The sequence below is a fragment of the Oxyura jamaicensis genome, chromosome 5, assembly GCF_011077185.1.
Source record: "Oxyura jamaicensis isolate SHBP4307 breed ruddy duck chromosome 5, BPBGC_Ojam_1.0, whole genome shotgun sequence".
Lineage (NCBI taxonomy): Eukaryota > Metazoa > Chordata > Aves > Anseriformes > Anatidae > Oxyura > Oxyura jamaicensis.
Genome location: NC_048897.1, coordinates 9,128,417 through 9,147,055, shown reverse-complemented (window position 1 = coordinate 9,147,055; position 18,639 = coordinate 9,128,417). Strand labels below are relative to the sequence as shown.

General features: G+C 41.4%; 1 protein-coding gene across 10 annotated transcripts in view; it reads left to right on the top strand.

Annotated features, from left to right (window-relative positions):
* TSPAN4 (tetraspanin 4) overlaps positions 1-7,884 on the top strand; it is a 410,086-nt gene extending 402,202 nt beyond the window's left edge. For all 10 annotated transcript variants that reach the window (XM_035327287.1, XM_035327285.1, XM_035327286.1 and 7 more), the window contains one exon: positions 1,257-7,884. In XM_035327287.1, coding sequence (XP_035183178.1) covers positions 1,257-1,325 — 69 coding nt within the window. In that variant the 3' untranslated portion in view covers positions 1,326-7,884. The remainder of the gene's footprint in view (positions 1-1,256) is intronic.
* The last annotated feature ends 10,755 nt before the right edge of the window (positions 7,885-18,639 follow it).

Genomic DNA, 18,639 nt, shown 5'->3' with positions numbered 1-18,639 from the left:
TCTGGCCCTAAATCTGTGACAGGTTTTGTTTTTCACATTAATGATTTGATGGTTAGAATCACACCGCGACACAACTTGAAGGACATACAGCAGATGTGGCAGGAGAATCTTCTCCAGCCATGCATGCTAGATAGAAATTGTAAAACAAATTCACCAGCAAAATAAAACCACCAAGGTTTTATTACACAATTGTCTCGGCAGGAGTTCCTTTATTAGGAAATAGAAGGCAGCATTCCAGGGCTACTTCTAAAAGGCATATATTTATTATCAGCAGACTAAAGCCTCACTGCTTTATTTCACTCTGGAAGAACAAGAAATGAGACAAATACACAAAACCATTTTTTTTTTTTTGCCTTTATTTATGAAGTAGTATGTGTTATTCAGGTTCCTTCAAAAATAGCTATCAGTGGAAACTACCATTTATATAAACAGTACCATTTATGTGGTCAAATTAGGTGCTTAAAATAGAATTCTCACACACACACAAATTCTACCTGGCAACTCCTTATCCCAATGAAGATGTTTACAGCAGTGTTACAAAAGAACAGCACAACCCCTCAGTACATTCACACGTAAGTACTTCAAATGGAAGGGAAATGGGACTCTTCCTCCACTCCTTTTCTGAGGAATTGAGCTACCTGAGGTCAGCAGTCAGGCTGGGAGCAGGACCACCACCTCTGCCTGCTGCTTCTCTTGAACAGCCTGAGCAGAAGGAGAGACACTCACAGTGCTGATGAGCCACTGATGATTATGATTAATGTATGGACAGTCTCCAGTGATTCCCCCAGAGGGATCTGTGCACACACATGCTTTGAGAAGTAAAGTACAGTAAAGTAAACCACAGCATCCTTTGAGTCGGGGGTGAAACTGATTGTCTTCCAAAGCAACAGCTACAGAGGTAACCACAGCCCCACAGCTGAGCAAGCTGCTACTATAAAATATTTTTGAGCAAAACGCATCCAAACATTTCTTTTTGATTCACCTTTTCCCAGTATCTGGCTGCTGCTTTTCATAGAGAAATCAACTCTCCTGCACTCTCATTGTTCATTCTGTAAAACAGCAATACAGGTAAGGACAAAAGGTAGACAAACTAGGAACAGAAACAAGGACAGGAGCTGGCAGGAAAAGCAGTATGTGATGTGTCTTCCTGTGTGTGAACAAAACCAGTGTAAGCATGCTTTTCTTTTTTTGTTTGTTTCAATAAATAGGTTTTTTTTGACTTACTGAAAAACGGTTGTTTGCTTTTTTTCTCTTAGATTCTTGGACTCACCTTTGCAATGACCATGTATTGTCAGGTAGTCAAGGCAGACACCTACTGTGCATAGATACCATTCCCAATCTTTCTGCTTCTCCTCCAAAGGACACAGGAGAAATCTCCCTCATGCTCATTCATCTGACCTTTCTCCCCCCACACATACTTTGTACTATAAACTGTGTATAATGCTCTCTTTCTGAAGATTTTGTGAATCACCCCATTTTACTGACGGAGGAAGAAAAGAAAGTCAGTACTTGAACTGGCACAGGTAAGAAGCAGCCTTGGCTTTAAACAGAAGAAAACGTCCAAACAGCGATGGTTCCTTTTCTGGGGCCTATGGAAGGCAAAGGAGGCTGCAAAGGAGGGGCTGATCTGCATACCCATGTTAAGAAAGATTGCACTGGTGCACCCTCTGTGAAACCTGCCAGGTTGCCTTCTAGCATTTCAGAGTCTGGAAGAGCGGGCATAGAAAACGAGTATTCTTCAGCACGGAAAGAAGGTACAGAGTAGCTAGCACTGAATGCAACTGTAATTTCACTACAGTTTGCACACAGCTAAAATGTCAAGAGCAACCAGCTTTTCCTCCAAGTGTCTCGAGATGATTTTGTAGCCAGGAGAGGATCATCTTCAGAAATGCTATTTTAAAGGAGTATTTTTAATTTCATGTGCTGCGAAGTCAGGCTTTTAATCAGAATCTGTACAGTGAGATCTGGCTGTTAAGGGAAAACAATATTGGACACTGTCTCACTTATTAATTGCCAGTGGCATATAGGTGATAGTTGACTGAATATGTAATACATATTACATTCGTATACACATACTGTTCTGAAAGGAGGTGAAAATAACCAGCATCTAACCTCAGAAAGAGGGAACCTTTCTATCCCATTTTACATTCCAACTGAAATAACCAAGTACTATTTCTTGTAGGAGGCACTATCACTTATACCTCTGGGAAACAAGTAATTACTTTCAGCTGTATCTTCATTTCAGTAAACAACTTGTGAGTGGGCTCCTCTGTCATTCTACTATGATTTTATTTTTTATCATCTCCGTTTCAAGTTAGTCTGCCAAAAAATATCACTCATTTCCACACGTGAAGATTTGTACAATGCTGTCAGCTGTTCCTTCCCTCAATGTCACCATTTCATTAATTTACTCTAGAATATCATTGTCTGCAGGTATGATAGAGTTTGCCTTGCTAAGGAAAACTCTTTGCACATGGCTCATCTTTCCAAGAGTTATTAAGACTTCAGATGTTTTTATACTTGGCAGTTTTTTCCAGCTGTGTGCTTACAACAGCCAAGGCACATCAGTATTTGTTAGAAATGGAGTCACCTCTCGGTTCTGCTTTTCGCAGCCATCTCCCTCCTACTGGTTTCAAAAGCTGATGGCTAAAACATGCCCCACACTTCCTGGAATTTGCAGAAATCAAAGTCAGTACTTTCCTTTTGCCAGGAAACAGCCACCAGTTGTCTGATTCTCCGCCCTACATCGGTAACTGAAGTAATTTAATTTATGTAGTACCTTTCTGCATGAACCTTCCAGAATCTAAGAATCTCATGCTTCCTACTGCTCAAACAAACTGCCAACAATTCCCCATCAGCAAGCAGCCCCAGGTAATGTACACATGGCAGGGAGAGGCTGAAGCACCCTGGGGAAAGGAGATAGCAGTGAACAGGCTAGCAGAGCTATGCAGTTGGCCTGCTCCCCACAGCAGCGTTTTGAGGACCTCAGCTACAGCCAGCAGCCTGGAAAGACAACCTCAGTGCCCTGTTTTCACAGAAAGTCCGGTGCAGCCATTCTTACTGTGACAAACTAGAAGCACCTTTAGTGCTTACAACAGGATGTCCCGGCTACAAGTGAATTTTGCTTACCCTGATTTAAAGGCAATTTCCAGCAGTAAAGCTGGCCTTGCCACCCTACAGCCTGTTAAAGTCTCTCCTTAACACCAGTCAGTAACCCCCCTCCTCTGGGCCTGCAATGCTCACTTACACCCAGTCAATCCCTGTAGCACGGGGCATTTAATTGTGCAAGCTAAGTTCAAAGTAACGTGTTACTCGTGTGCATTTTGTGCAGCTTCCCAATCGTTCGCTCTCACAGCAACCTCACCGCCACTAAAGAATTTCATTGCCATGCCAACAAGCCACAAATGTTAGCAGACTTCAACCCATGACAGAGGTTAAACTGAGTGAGTAGCCCACAATACACAGGTGACCTGTGCCTTGAGCAGGAGACTTACTCTCAGTGTTGTAATCACCATGGTCTCAATGCTCTCTGCTCCTTGAGCCCAGGGTAACCCATCAACAATCATGCTCTTGGAGAGATGGGAGAAGTGTGTTCCTTTCCTCTCTCCGCTTTTCTTACCTGCACAGAGACAATTCCAGGTTAGAGGTACCATTAGTGCGAGTTTTTGCCATGCTTCATGGTTTACATTCACAGGTGCTCCTGCTGACAGCTCTGCATTTCCCCCACTGAAAAGCTGCGTAGCAGGACGATGAACACAATTGTAAAACATTGACTTTTACAAAAGACAAAAGGTAGACAAGCCTATTCATAGTGATCTCTGCCATTAAAAACTAACAGACAGCAAGCCTGATGGCTTTGGTGATGAGAGCAAACCATTGTGCAGCAGAACTCCCACATGGGGCAACTCTCATCAGTCTGCCTGGTGGTGGTGAAGGGAGAAGACAGCGTACAACCCTCATCCTGTGAGTATCCCAGTAATACACACTGAACCCTTAGAGCAGACTGCCAGACTTCAGTTACACCTACAGAATGATAAAAGAAACCAATACAGATGAGACATCACACGTTCTGGTTCTCTCTAATCATTTGGCACAGTTTAGGCAGCCTTACAACAAGATAAACAGCCTCAGTTTTCAAAAATACGATCTAGAGGCAGTATGAGCAACACTCACTTTGTAAATCCCAGTCATTGCAACAGCACCATTCAGCAGCAACTATTGAAGAGAAAAACGCACTGCCAACAGAGATGCTAGTGCAACTTACTGATAGTTTGCACTGGACCATTTTCTGTATTTGATGTTAGTAACTCTCTTTACACAAGCCAAACAGATGTTATGGTGCTTAAAGCATTACCAGCACAATCCGGTTTCAAACCTCTGAACATACTGAATATAACAAGAATCAGCTTTAATATAATTTCTTTCTAACAGCATTGCATCTTTCTCCCCGAGGTCAGACTGTTTTGTGATGTTGAACAGCAACATTTTTTTCTAACCAACAACAAAAATAGTTCCATTTTATGCATAAAACTTGACATTGAACTGGTTGATTATAATCACCCCCCAGTATGTTTAAAATGGTGCTCATACTGTATTTATGCAGAGCACCACAGAAATCATTCCAGTTGCTTCCATTAGTGGTTTTTTTTCACTTTTAGTAAGGCCTTTTAGATTACTTCCACTTACTTTTAAATGTGAAGGAAGACTCAATACATTTAAAGACAGAACCAAAGGTAACAAACAGAGTGAAGCAGAGAATGCCCAATTTACACCCATTGCTCTTTCTGCTTAATAACAAGATGTGAAAGCATAGGGCACACAGCTGGACCTACTGAATTCAGCAAGATCTGGATTTAGCTTTTAGATTCAGTCCAATATACTTCTGGCTTTTCATCTTCACAATTATAAGAATATATATATTTAATAGAATGTGTTTTATTTTCCTGTACAGTAATTGTCAGCAGCAGCCAAATCTTACTGCTTGTACCACAGAACCATTTAGCTCTATGTATTATAGTGCACAATCACTGGAATTCACTCCAGTCTCTGTTCTGGGAACATTCTTCACTCCTCCTCCTCAAATAATATAAACTTATAAAGGTTTATTCTTCCATTTAATAGCTACCATTTGAATGCAGCATTGTATGATCTGTAACACCAAGAGGAAGGAAATGCACCGAAGTTGTAAAAACACATTACCTAGCATCAGTAATAGGGCCGCTACATGAATCCACACACCCTCCTCGCATTTCACAAGCTAATTAAAAACTGGTTCCATTTTTCAATGCATGTGGCTCCAGGCTGCTTCCTCCCATTCACAGACAGGACAGGAGGTTGTCAGCATGGACAAAGTTAATGCCCTGCACTTCGCACTTGGCCTCATTGTTGTGCTATAAAGTGTGGCACCAAAGGTAAGCAGGGAAAAGAAAGCCAATTGTGGCATTTGTTTTAAAACCAGACACTTTATTACCTTTGTCCACAAGAATTCGTGCTAAGTGTGAATGATCTTCATAGACGCTGAGTTAGGCAATTCACTGTAAGAAAACAAGTCAGGACTCACCCTGGGAAATTTTGTTTGGATTCCATTACGAATTCTCTTAGAGCATCACCTGTGTCTTACCGCAGTGGGCAGGTCTCCTCAGTTCCTTGGATTTTGTCACTGCAACTATGATGATACATTTTTGTGCATTCATATAAAGAACAAAATTTAAAATATACATTTTATTTTTAAAAAATTATTAAATATTCTTTAAAGTTTACAACAGAATGTCTTTTGTATTCTTTATAATGAACTACACTACAAGCTATCCAGTGAGTATATACATACCCAAAGATGGGTGTGCAAGCATGCACACACACCCACACGATATGCAATAAAAGAATACATAGCATACTTCTTCTTGTCATTTCTCATTACCTATCTTTTATTTGATCTATCCTTCCTTATTGGTTCTTTATTTTTCTGGTTTTGTTTTTTAAACCTGAGCAGCTTACCTATTTCCAGGTACATCTATATCCCTTTCTGTTTCCTCTTATTAGCAACATGAAATTAGGTACAGTCAATACAGGAAATGTTTCAGAAAACATCGGGGGGGATCATATTTAATAACACAACAAAAAACTGTACACAAAACCAACTGTTATGTTCAGAACGTGTTATTATCAATTTTGAAAGAATCTGACTTCTCTTTTTCTGAGGTAGTTGCTCATATTCACAAAGTGTGTAGGAAAACTCAGAAAATTAACACCAAAATGCAACAGTAGGAACTCCTACTACACCAGATCAAAAACAGTCTGGTTAGCCAAGTACCTTGTCTGAAGTCTTGTCTAACTTCCCGTTTCAATACAATTTATTGCACCCTCCAGGTCAAACAGCTTCACGAGTGAAACTGCCTCTAAATTTGGTGCCTTCTGAACAACACGGACAGACAACTGAAAGTGTTAGGGTTGACCATGGCCTGAAAGCAGAGAACCACAGATTTAGAGGTTGATGCAGGAAATCTCACAAAGGATAATCCGGTCCTTTGGTGAAGTTTCTTCCAACTCCCTTAGGTCACTGGCAGGTTTGTATTCCTCGGATTTTCTTCATCCTGTTAAACGTGCCACTAGATGGTCTCATTAACCACATCTATCCTTAATCCTTTTTCTGAATTCTGTGAAGATTTTCCACTTCAGTCTTGTATTGTAGCAGTGAATTTCACAACTTCATCATGCCATATACATTAAAGAAACCACCCCTTCTTAAATGTATTTCAAACATTTTGCCTTTCAATTTCATTTATTCACCATTGGCTCTGTATTTCAAAAATGCTAAGTTAATGAATGTTACGGGCAGAGAGCAGCTCTATTTATCTCTAGAGCCTGATTTATTTCCCCACTAAAGCTGGGCAATAGAGTACGCTATCGGTTTTCAGGATCCCATTGCTGCAAAGTTGGAAGTCTAGTCTACCTTCCCCAGCAGCTATCCTGGTTCAGTTGTCTTTGCTTTTTGAACTACATGTTGGCACAGACAGAGGTGTTTCTATTTTAATCAACAGCTAGCCCAGCATTTCAGCCGACATCCTGCTATGTTTTTCTGAAACGTACTTAGCACAACCTGGGAATGTCAGGCTTAGCTGATCATGCTTGCTGTGTACTATAAAGTACTTTGTGGTGGCATAGCACTGCAGCTACAAGGGAAACCATGCTAACAATAGCACATAAAAACAAGAACATACAAAAACCATTTGTAAAGAGACATAAAAACACAGCCCTTACTTTCTGGTATGTTAAAGCAAAAAAAAAAAAAAAAAAAAGACTATCGTTAGCAATTTATTCAGTGATTGCTCTTTGAAAGGCTGTTTTTCTGAAAACCAAACAGTTGGTTACGTAGGTCATTTTACCCTAGGCCTTGATTTTTTTTAATAAAACTATTTCCCCATGGAAATACTGTATGTTATTCTGTTCACTAGAAATTGTGATTTTTGGTTGACCTGGAAGTACACCTTAGCTTACATTCCCTGAAACAGCCAGAAAGCATTCACTACAGCAGGGCAAGCTAGAGAGCTACGCAGGGTGCTTAGAAGTCACCTCACGACACATTTCTTTAGTGATGAAACGGCTGACCTGTTAAAATGACTTCTGCAGAAATTGTTTAGGCAGAACATTTTGAGGTGTTTAACAGAGGTGTTTAACAGAGGTGTTTAACAGAGACTTCCCAGTACTGGTGGTTAAAGGAATAATTTGAGAGGATGGGATCCAGTGTAAACCTCCCATGACATTTCCAAGGGACTGTTACAGGACGTGGTTCAAATCATAGCCAACGTAAGAAAATATAACTGTATATATCTATATAAAACTAAGTTTTGTACAAAGTACAGCATAAAAAGCAACTGTTAATGTGTATTGTTTATGTATTTTTCCATACTGACAGTGACAGAAGTTTTAGGTGTGAAGCATTTGTCCTGAAGATATCACAAATTACTAGAGAAATAAAGGGATTTCAGGAACCAGTTTGTGCAAGTCTATTCAGATGCACCTTATTTCCCTCCTGCACAAATGCCTTCCCTCAGCTGTACAGCTGAAGCCCGTAGCTTCTCCAGACCTCCCGCCCCTACGGTACCATTTAAACCTGCTGTTCTGCACACAGGGCTGCCCCGTTAATCAGGGGCCCACTCTGCCAAATGCAGTGAGGACAAAGTTATTTTTTATAACTTTGCACCCTATGCAAGACTGGCATCCTACGTGGCTTTAGGAACTTTAGGTTTGGCACTGTGCTAGGAGACAAGTCCCAGCATAGGAGAGAAAAGCGAGTACTGTGACCAGGTAATTCACATCACAGCCTAGTATGAACCTATCTAGCGACTACATCTGAATCACTCTCTGAGCGTCCACAGCTCCCCTCATGCAAGCCTGCACACTCCTACACATCTGATCAAGCGGAACTGCCACTAGCTGCTTGGCATTCTCCAGAGAGACTAATGCTGCAGGGAACTGATTTGTTTTTTTTTTTTCTTTCTTTTTTTTCCCTCCTTCTTGTAACACAATTTGCCTTGCAAAAATCAGTTGAATTAATCCATTAGCCATTTCTGATACTGTATCTGAGCTAGGATTGTAAGCACGCAGGATGCTGAACTCAGCCTCAGCCTAGCAGCTTTCCATTGCTGTTCCCTTAAGAAGCTCACATACATCCACACAATCCTGAGGTGATGACCAGTGTAGGCATACATTTCTCCTTGTGCAAGCTAACTGTCCAAGACAAACTAAAAACAGTAACAAAACCAAAACCAACAAAAACCACACCAAAATCCTACACAACAATTTTCAGTTTGCTTTCATTTCTGAAGGAATTGAGCCCTCCCCTCCTCCCAAGGGAGTTAATGATGTTTACAGGCTCAATTAAGATGAAGCATTTCCAAGTACTACCAGAAAAGAGCACTTCAGCATGGTGCTCCTGCTAGTGCTTTCTCAGAAACTCTCCTCTCACTGGCGTGCCCATACCAGACTGCTTGTGACAGCCAAAGTCACAGGAAGTTTCTTTACAATCCTCAGCACTCCGTCCCCACCACCGTCGTTGGTCTTTTTAACTGCAGTAGCTTAACTTGAAGGTCACGGTGGCATTAGCTGAGTAGGGAGACTGCATGGGGCTGCAAGTGCAGAAGGAAAAATTCTTCATGCTACGAGCTCAGCTGCAGGAACGCAACAGGTATGTTAGAAACAGGAATATTTTGCCCCAGAAGTCAGAGATGCTTTGATTGTTCTCCTGGTGAGCAGCTATGTTATGCTACTTGGTCTTTCAAGAACAGAGATGTCCCTAAACCTCATAGTTGAAAATACTCCTACATTTCCAACAGAAACTGTGAACTCAGACCTGTGCACAACTGAATGTGAATGCATTGTGGATTAACAAATGCAAACACAAAGTACATAAATTGAATTAATGTGTCATATAATTACCCACTCACTTTCCCTAAACAACTTAGCAGCTTGGAAGTACAGCTTGTTGTCATGAAACTTGCTTGATATTTGGTGCTAATAAAAACTGAAGTTTTAAATCTCCTTCCTGTGAAGTCCATGCATTCAAGTTCTTCCCTATTAAACACCTTTTTATTCCTAACTGTGCACCACAGCTGGTTACTGTGACAGAGTCCATTCTTCGTTATCAAATTGTTCTTTGAAATACATGCTCATAGGTTTAAAAGAATTATCATCACATGAAAAACGGGCATAATTGAAAGCTTACTGCAAATCACACACTCTAGTTTCTGATGGAATCAAGAGTTAACGTACATTCAATATAAACGTATGTATCATTCTGTCAGAATCAGAATATTCCAATGCAAGCAAGCAAAGCTTTTTTTTTTTTTTTTTTTTTTTTTTAAATGGACGAAAAAGTAATCCAGTTTATCCAGTTGAGCAGAGCATGTTTTTCCCTCCCACTGTAAGGTACAATAGAGCAGCATCCCACGAAATACATGCTGAGCCCTTGGACCACACACAGTATTCTTTCAAAAACACACTCCCAGAACAGAATCAGGGCTGCAGTACGTATGCAGTAAAGTCTCTCCATAAACTGTTCCACCTAAACCCTGTGATTTAGCAGACTGAGGGGTTTTGAGTCTTGAGTCTGCAGCATGCTGCGATTCAGAAAACGGGGGCAGTCACCAACCCCAGCTAGAGTATACGAGGTTGAGTGTATGCATGTAAGTGTTCAGTGCCATTTTGTTTACCTTGTGTCTTTGATCCTGCGTTCCTTCTGTTCTAGCTGCTTTCCTGTCCTCTTCCAAGGTTATGACTGAAATCCCAGCTACTCCCCCCCAGATGCCGCAGGTTCACAGAGCCAATGAAGGACACTGGATGATGAAAACGATTCCAAGGGATACAAACACTGATTTCTCTTACCTCCTCCAACCTTCAGTACCTCCAGCCTCACAGGCAAATCAATCCAGGGAGCAGTGGGGGGTAAATTTATATGCAATTTAAAAGTTACTGAAAACTTCTGAGATCTATGACATTTAAAAGAACTCGGCACACCAGAGGCAACACATCATTGGTCCACATACTCACAAGGAGCACAGTGTCCTGCAAGTTAGAGTTTTCTTAACATCAGTGCACTTATACAAACCGTAAGGGTGTGCAGTTACACAATCAGATCTAGCACCAAACAGCTGGGCGCTCTGGTGCCTTACACAAGCAGCTCTTGTTATGCATAGACAGAAAATCGGGACAATATAGTTCTGATTGATGCAAGCTTATTTCATTTTAATCTAGTGACCTCTCACTGGAAATTAAAGTTTCCCTGAGAGCTTTATAGCATGAAGTGAAGTGGCAAATTAAATTGAAATTGAGTTAATCCCCAGAAATGTGTACACAAGAGAAGCAACTTTAAGTCCAGACACCTTTCAGACTGGTAAGTTCTTATATAAATAAGAAAAAGCAATCTCCTACAATGAAAATATTCTCAAGTCTTTCAATTTATCTGAAGGCATCCCAGAATGCATCACACTGTGTCTACATTATCATCTGCAGTGGGGCTACTCAGATCTCTATCAGAGAATGAATTAGTATTGAAATGGGTTACATGAACCAGAAGCACCACGGAATTTCACAGACAGGAGTTAAAAAATAAATAAATAAATTCAGGCAGCCATCTGAGCCAGTCTTTTTCAAATCTCCTCTGGCTAGCTTACTGATAGCACACATCACTAGCTGCAACATAATTTCCATTTCAGTATTTCCATATAGCTACATTTGCTTATTTGAAAGCTTAAACAAGATCTCTGTTCAAGGAAGAAAGTTGCTCTGCAACTCTTTTTTTTAAGGTTTGGGTAAAATTGTTCCTGTGGCAACAATATAATAAGAAGTGAAAACCCTGAAGGAATGACATTCAGCATATACAGACACACACAAGGAATTTAAGCCCCAGGAATGAAAGTAGATTTGCCAGTAGGCAAGGCTGTGCTGTAGTTTCAGTTATGTCTTCAATACAATTTCTGAAGCAGAGAATATGATGATTCCCCAGGGAAACTGCACAACCACAATGCCTAAGCATATTTAAAGATTATCATTCAGGGCTTTTAAAGCCAACTCTGTTTCCATTAATCCACTGAGCTGCCAGCCCAATCTCACATTGGCAGGCTTGCTCGCTCTTTAACAATAGAGAGCTTATTAAATATTAAGGTCTTAATCTTAAGTACTTCTGTATGAGTGAGAAATCCTGAACAGCGCACAGGAAATAAACATTTTCCAACTAACACAAATATATAAGGGGTGGTATTAGATGAAGGCAAATGTCCCCTGACTAGCAGGAGAACTGAGTAATAAATCCCTTGGCTGCAATGCAGCCAGCGTGTCCCCACAGTCACATTTTCCCCTACTTGTCTGGACACAGGGCTCACTGGCTTACCTCTGAAGGACAAAAGCTTGCTGCTCTCCTGCCCTGAAGTGCCAGCATAGCAATTAGCAAGAGGTTCACGGAAGGGTTCATACTACTCTGATGGGAAACACTAAAGAGAAAGAAAGATGGACAATTGGATTAAGTTAGTGGGACAAACAGCATGTTTGATCTCTGCGCACTGTTAAAAAAATGAACCAAAAATAAAACCTAAAATGTTGTCAATGTAACCTGTAACTACAATACATAAACTGAGTATATATCCAGTAGGAAACTTTCTGAAAAATCATTTTCCACCCAACAGGGAAGAGGGGCATCTAACAAGATGGATTATTTTTCTCTCATATTTGCAAGTAGATCGCTTCAAACCTAGCACAGCTCAGGGAAAAGAGAAAACAAAAGGAAAGCTTTCATCTGAGGTTTTTAGCTTTCCATAGTGCTAAGCCATTGCATGGAACCCAGCAGCAAGACAGATGGTCACCAGCAAAACATGCAGTGGAAAGAAGCCAGGGAGAACCCACAAAGGTGCCAAAAACCCACCAGCCTCTTAGGCAGAAGATCGGCAGAGCTCTGTAGCAGAAGCTGTCCTGTAACCCCTGAAGCAGCCCTGGGAGCTTGTGGGGAGCGTGCCTTGCCTGAGGAACTGAGACCTCCTCCGTACAGATAGCTCCTTTGTCTTCTTTCTCTTTGCCCTTCCCTCCAACCCAAATTTTCCACTGCAGCCAGCTCTGCTCCCTGCTACACATCACCATTCCCCAGGGGGCTGCCAGGCTGAAACCTCTCGGCCTCTCTGACAGCAAGTGGAGGCACAGCACGTTCTCCACAAGCAGAAATACAAACTTGAAGGTCTCTTCCTAGACTCCAGGCGGGTTCAGATCACAAACAGTGGTCAGACAGGCAACACACTCAATACTTGGATATTGCCAAACATGACAGAAAGAAGGAGCTTGGAGTTTGTGTGTACACATGCAAACCTAGATATCAATCAAGATCAAAACACTGGATTTAGTGCTGAATTGTCTGAGGAACACAATTACCATTTCACAGAGCAAGTTCTGCAGGTGCTGCATTGAAGTTCAGAGGTACTGAGGGCTAGAAAACACATAGAGCTTCCAAACCTGTGGAAGGGATAATGCAGCACGCAGAATTATGTAAGTCATTTGGTACTGCAAGCCAATCCCCTTATTAACAAGGGATTACAACAGTCACAGCATTTGGTATCGTTCACACACACAAAACTCGTGTATTAACTCCTATATAAGCGAAACCCAGTTCGATGATACGCGCCTGGATGGCACTGTTTTTCCCCCCAAGGTTTATACATGTACGAGTATCAATGCATCAGATTTAAATTTCCAAAGGTGTCCTGGGTTGTCACAGAGCAGGGCCACTCAAAGGGGCAAAGTGGAACGTGGTTTCTTCACCTACCCAGAGCTCACAAATATTTGCCCTTACAGCAGCAGCCCCTTTGACCATGCAGGCTACCAGGGAAACTGGAAGGTCTGAGGAGTGACTAGTCCAAAACAAACAATATTCAGACTCCTCTGTGAGTCCTGAAGGACAGGCTGCAGATTTGGTAATACAATGATCTTCCAGTAATCATATCGGTTCTTTTGTGCGTGCACTGGCTTAGCTTGTTTATGCCTTATTTCATACTTGGTATCTATTTTATTATAAGTCTTTAGAAGAATTCACTATACGTGCTTACAAGCGCTCCTTTATAAAGGAAACAACAAAAAATGAAATGTGGAATCATTTTAATGGACAAAATACTTAAGGTGCAGAATAGTTTCAAAGAAAACAATGTGTTACTTACATAAACATGGGAAGTAATTATTTTGATAATGTGCAGAACAATCCTTAAGACATTAAATAAAAATAAGCGTTTCAGCTTCCTTCTAAATAAATTCTTTAATAATCTCCTCTCTTGACAGGTACACCAAGTTTGGCTTGCCATAAATTCCATGTGCCCTAGTATAAAGCTTGGCAGACCTATCTCATCGTAATTTAATTTATTTCCTTATCCTTCCTAATTCCTGAAGTTTAATTTAACATTGGCAGAAATGAGCTGGAATACCTCAAATTAAGTGGAGAACAGCCATTATTATGAATGCACATTTTGCCCGCCTCTGTTCCAAATACTCCTGGAAATAGAAAGGATTTATTATCTAAAGCATTACTGGTCCTCAGACCCAGATCCCACATCTTAGCACCTAATTCACATTTTGCCACAGACTGCATATGGGACACAATCCATGACAGAGATTCCAAACAAAGGGTGCCTTTTAAGGTGATTCAACAGCATCGTAGGGTTGGATCCTTGATTTTGTACAAATAATTAGCCTCAGCTTCACTTTCCTGAATAATTTCTGAAGTGCATTTTCAATAGCAATGGAAAAGGATTTGTTGCAACACAGATAACTCAAAGTAAACCAAACATCCTTCCTCAGGGCGATGCAGGGGCTGCTTACAAAATACTGCTGTTCAGCTGAGCATCGGCCATTTCGCAGTCTGACAGCAAGCAGTAGTACAGAAGAAAAAAAAAAAAAAAGAAAAAAAAAAAAAGCACTAAAAAAGCACTGGACGGAGAGATGCCATCAGAGACCTTGGAGGGCTTGCCAAGTGCATCTCACTTTCAGCACTGCTTTTCCAGACCACTCCAATACTAACAAAAATTCAAAAATGTTTTCATGTGCAGCGAGTCATGCCACGGTCCTGCTTCCTTAGTGCTGGCAGTCATTCTGGGTGACATCTCCCTGTCACCACAAGGAAACTGCCCAAATATTATAAATGCCTGATACCTGCACTGTCACACGCTTCTCACTAAGCAAAGCTTTCATTATTTTGGGTTCATTCTGAAATTAGAAGTAAATTCTTTCAAATGCACCCATTTACTTCCAGAATATCCCCCAAATGAGTCACTTAATGCTGCCAGTAGAAACTTTAAAAAGGGAAAGAAAAGGGTATCATGAAAGCAGCAGCATCAATAAAAACGGAGCTATACAACTTCAGAGCGTAGCTCTGTCCTCAGAAGTGTCCTCCTTTTCATCACAGAGACCACTTTCTGCTCCGCCCTACCAAACAATGGTTTTAAATTTGGTGCAGGAAGGGGGAAAGTCATTACTATTTCTTTTGATTCCTTGAGTTCTAATTTTGTCAACACAACTGCAGGAGATGAAGCTGGATTATGTTTTCATTCAAGATTCATTAGAATAACGGCAATCAGGCTGCAGCTGCACTGCTAAAATCTGTTTTAATTATAAGCAACGCTAAAAATCCTAGAAAACAAACGGGCTCCAGACACGCAAGTCAGTGGCCTGTGGCATCTTTAAGCAATGATGGTGCCTAAACATGAAGAACATTAAATGCCAGGAAATAAACAAACATGCCTTCACTTACAAAGAAAATGGCTTGGAACAGAAAGCTGAGCAGCAGTTTGACTCGGACAGCTCACGCACACAGACCACGCAGTGACTTTCAGAACAGAGAAGTCCATCTTCTGGAGCGTGTACACCAGCAGAGCAAGCAGTGCAAGGCTGGCCGTGCAAATGTGATCAACTGCAGATCCTTGTCACTTTCTTTAACCTACGTAAAATGCAGAAAATGGCAGAAGTACCCAGGCACTGGAAAAAATGTTCAAGTATTGCCCTGGGGTGAAGAGAAGAAACCTCACAGACAAACAGTCTGGCTAATGACAGAAGGACAAAACTCCACTACCCTCCTTTTAACATCTATAACCAGTGACTTCATGACTAGGAAAACATTCAGGCCTTTCAAAAACCCAGCAACTGTCTGTAGCCTTCTGACTTACTGCAGCAGTTAATTACTCCACCTGATTGCATGCTGTGCAAATTAGTATTTCCATTTATCCCTTCTAGATTCACTTGTCTCCGTATCTACAAGCAAAGCTATTTTCAAAGCTATTCACCCTTAACCGGCGGTGGAGAGGGGAGGAACTCACCGCTCCTCGCGGTATCACTCAGAATGGCAACACGCTCGACTCACCCTCTGTTCAGTGTGACACACACACAGCCCCGACTTGTCAGACTGTTCTGCACACACCTGTGGGTGTCCGTGAGGAAGGGACCCTGCTTTGCTCCGGTTTCTGATGATTCGGAGGTAGGGTCTAGCTAGCAGTGATAGGACAGACAGAAACCTTAGCTCCTGTCTGACTTTGTGACTACCTCATATTGAAGAAGGTAATTTTTCCCTTTTGTTTCCCCTTCATCCTTTGGCTGCTAGGTCTGTTTAAAGCTGCACGCTCTCTGGAATACCATCCTTTTACAACCTGTAGTGTATCTCCTGCCTCTCTTCTACTCGGGGAAGCCTACCTGTTTTTTCAGTACAGTTATTATCCCTAAAAACTGAGGGTTCCTGAATACCTTGCCAGAGAGAGATACGGGGAGAGAGTGAGGCGGCTTCTCATATACTTGATAAATGAGTTTAATTCTGCCTATGCTTGAAATTCAAATTATACACCAATATGCACACCTGGGAAGGCAATAAGTATTTACAATAGTCGTGCTGTGATCCACAAAATTTGTTCAGTAACTTAATTCTCAGCCAAAAAACACTGCGTGAAGCCATCAGAACAGTACACTTCATTTTTTACAAATATATTGGCCAAGGGTACAGCACTGACTCTGCCAAAATATCTTATATTCCTTGGCTTCAAGAAAGACAAGGCACAGGGAGGATCTTGGGAAGGCAGAGGTTTGGCTTTTCTTTTGCCAAGTGTAGATCTTTGATGCTCCTACAGTAGTTAGAAAATGAGAAAACATCTCCTCTGAGAGCAGTTGCTTCCCTCCAGTCCCTCTCTCCCATTTTCCTCAAACCTCTGTGAGCGCCATTTCCCTTTCCTGCCCCATCCACCACCTTAAGAGCTGCAGGCAGAGAAAAGCTCAATAGCTACCACCAAGGAGAGGAGATGAAATCTGACGTGAAACTTTGACCTTGCTCAAGCCAAATGTTTAAGCACTGTATCCAAGCAAACAGGCAAGTCTTCACTCTCCCGGGGAAGATATTCTCCCTGTCACTTTATTTATATAATTTTATCTCCTCTCAAAACAACGGATAAATCTGGCATAGGAAAACCAAAAACTTTTAAAACCCTACTATGGATTTCCCCTTTTATCAGGCTCAGCAATCCCACGTTTTGAAACAAATACTAAAACGTACAGTTTAGTCCTGCATGCTTTAAAATAGTCGATGTACTCCTAAAGTGGGCTGTCAAGACATGAGCTCAGCCACCTTCCTCTGTGCGAATGCATCCTCATGTCAACTACAATTTCAGGGTTGATATGAATGAAGAGAGAAGGAATTAGATGGAATTTAAAATCCTGGCACACTTGTTTGACACAGAAAGTCCATCTAAACAATTCCAAGCTCACAGCAAAAGCAATTTAATTAAGTTCTGGGTTAAAAAACATAAGTAGCACGCAAAGACCTGATACAGCAGACAACCATTTAGTGGCTGTAATTCTAAAGGCATCATTGAATAAAACTTTTTCTAATGTCAATTCAAAATTATGATACCAGCAAGCTAAATGGACTCCAAAAAAAAGAAAAAAACAACTTTACCGGTTAACTGCATTTACAGGTGCAACACAAGAGACGATGTACTTGTATAGAGGGGTGCTTGCCACAGGGACTTGAAACAAAAACTATTTCTCTACTTGGATTTGCAGAACTTGCCTTCATCAATTTCTCCAAATGCCTCCACCTGGTTCACACCAGAACTGCAAAACAAAGGGACTTTGGCTTTCAAGTAGCTGAAGTTATCAGTTGTTTTAACAAGAGCAAAAATAAAATGATTATTAGCACAGTTTTCTCACACTATGACAAGAAATAGCAGAGTAAAACCAACACAGCTGCTTGTTTTACACAAACTGCTTGTTTTTCACAGAAACAGCAAGTATGTGTGAGAGGGAAATCAGCCCAGAGGCAGCTGTTTTGAGCAAAGTGGAGCTTTGCCACCCTCCCACAGTATCACTGTAGTAACTGCAGGGACTAGGGAGCCACTGTGGCAAATAAAAAGGCTGAAGTTACCTCTCCTCCCCTCTCACTACAGTCATACAACACTCTTGGGCACTTTTTACCTAACTTTCACAGCACAAGAGTGCAGACAGTCATACTGCTGGGCCTAAATGTGTCCACTCACAGCCCCCCTTTTATTTTCTCCTCAGGCTCCAAAACCAGCAAAGGGAAACATAAGGTTACAAGAATACCAAGAACAGTCGAATAACTGATCGAAACTTAAGTTTTCTGTCCCACAAGGGTTCATCTAATACTCAGAGGAGAAATATTATAGACTGGTTGAAAATAGACATAGCCAGTCCTAAACAACAAGTTAAGCAGGGACTGCCCACTGGCTGTTTACAGTCTCAGTCCCATTCTCCATAGCTGCAAGCAATTGCAGCACACACCAAAGGCTCTGGCATGTGGGGGGAAAACCGGCTGAAACGTATCAAAGGGCCTACCCAGACAATTTCTAAATGCAGATTCTAAGGAGGAACTGAAGAAAAAACTAACATTTAGCAAAAATTAGTGATGTCCTTAGGTGCTGGACTGTTTTGGGAGGGAATTAAACAAAAGAAAACAACATACCTTTTGAGCAGGATGAGCAGCAGCAGGAACCATAACATACCAGCTTCACATATGGGAGGAAACTAGTGAAGCACACCACTATCTTCTGACTTCAACACCACACACGCTGACCTTTGAGAAAGGTGAGGTGTAGCACTCTAGCAACCCCAGGTGCAATTAAT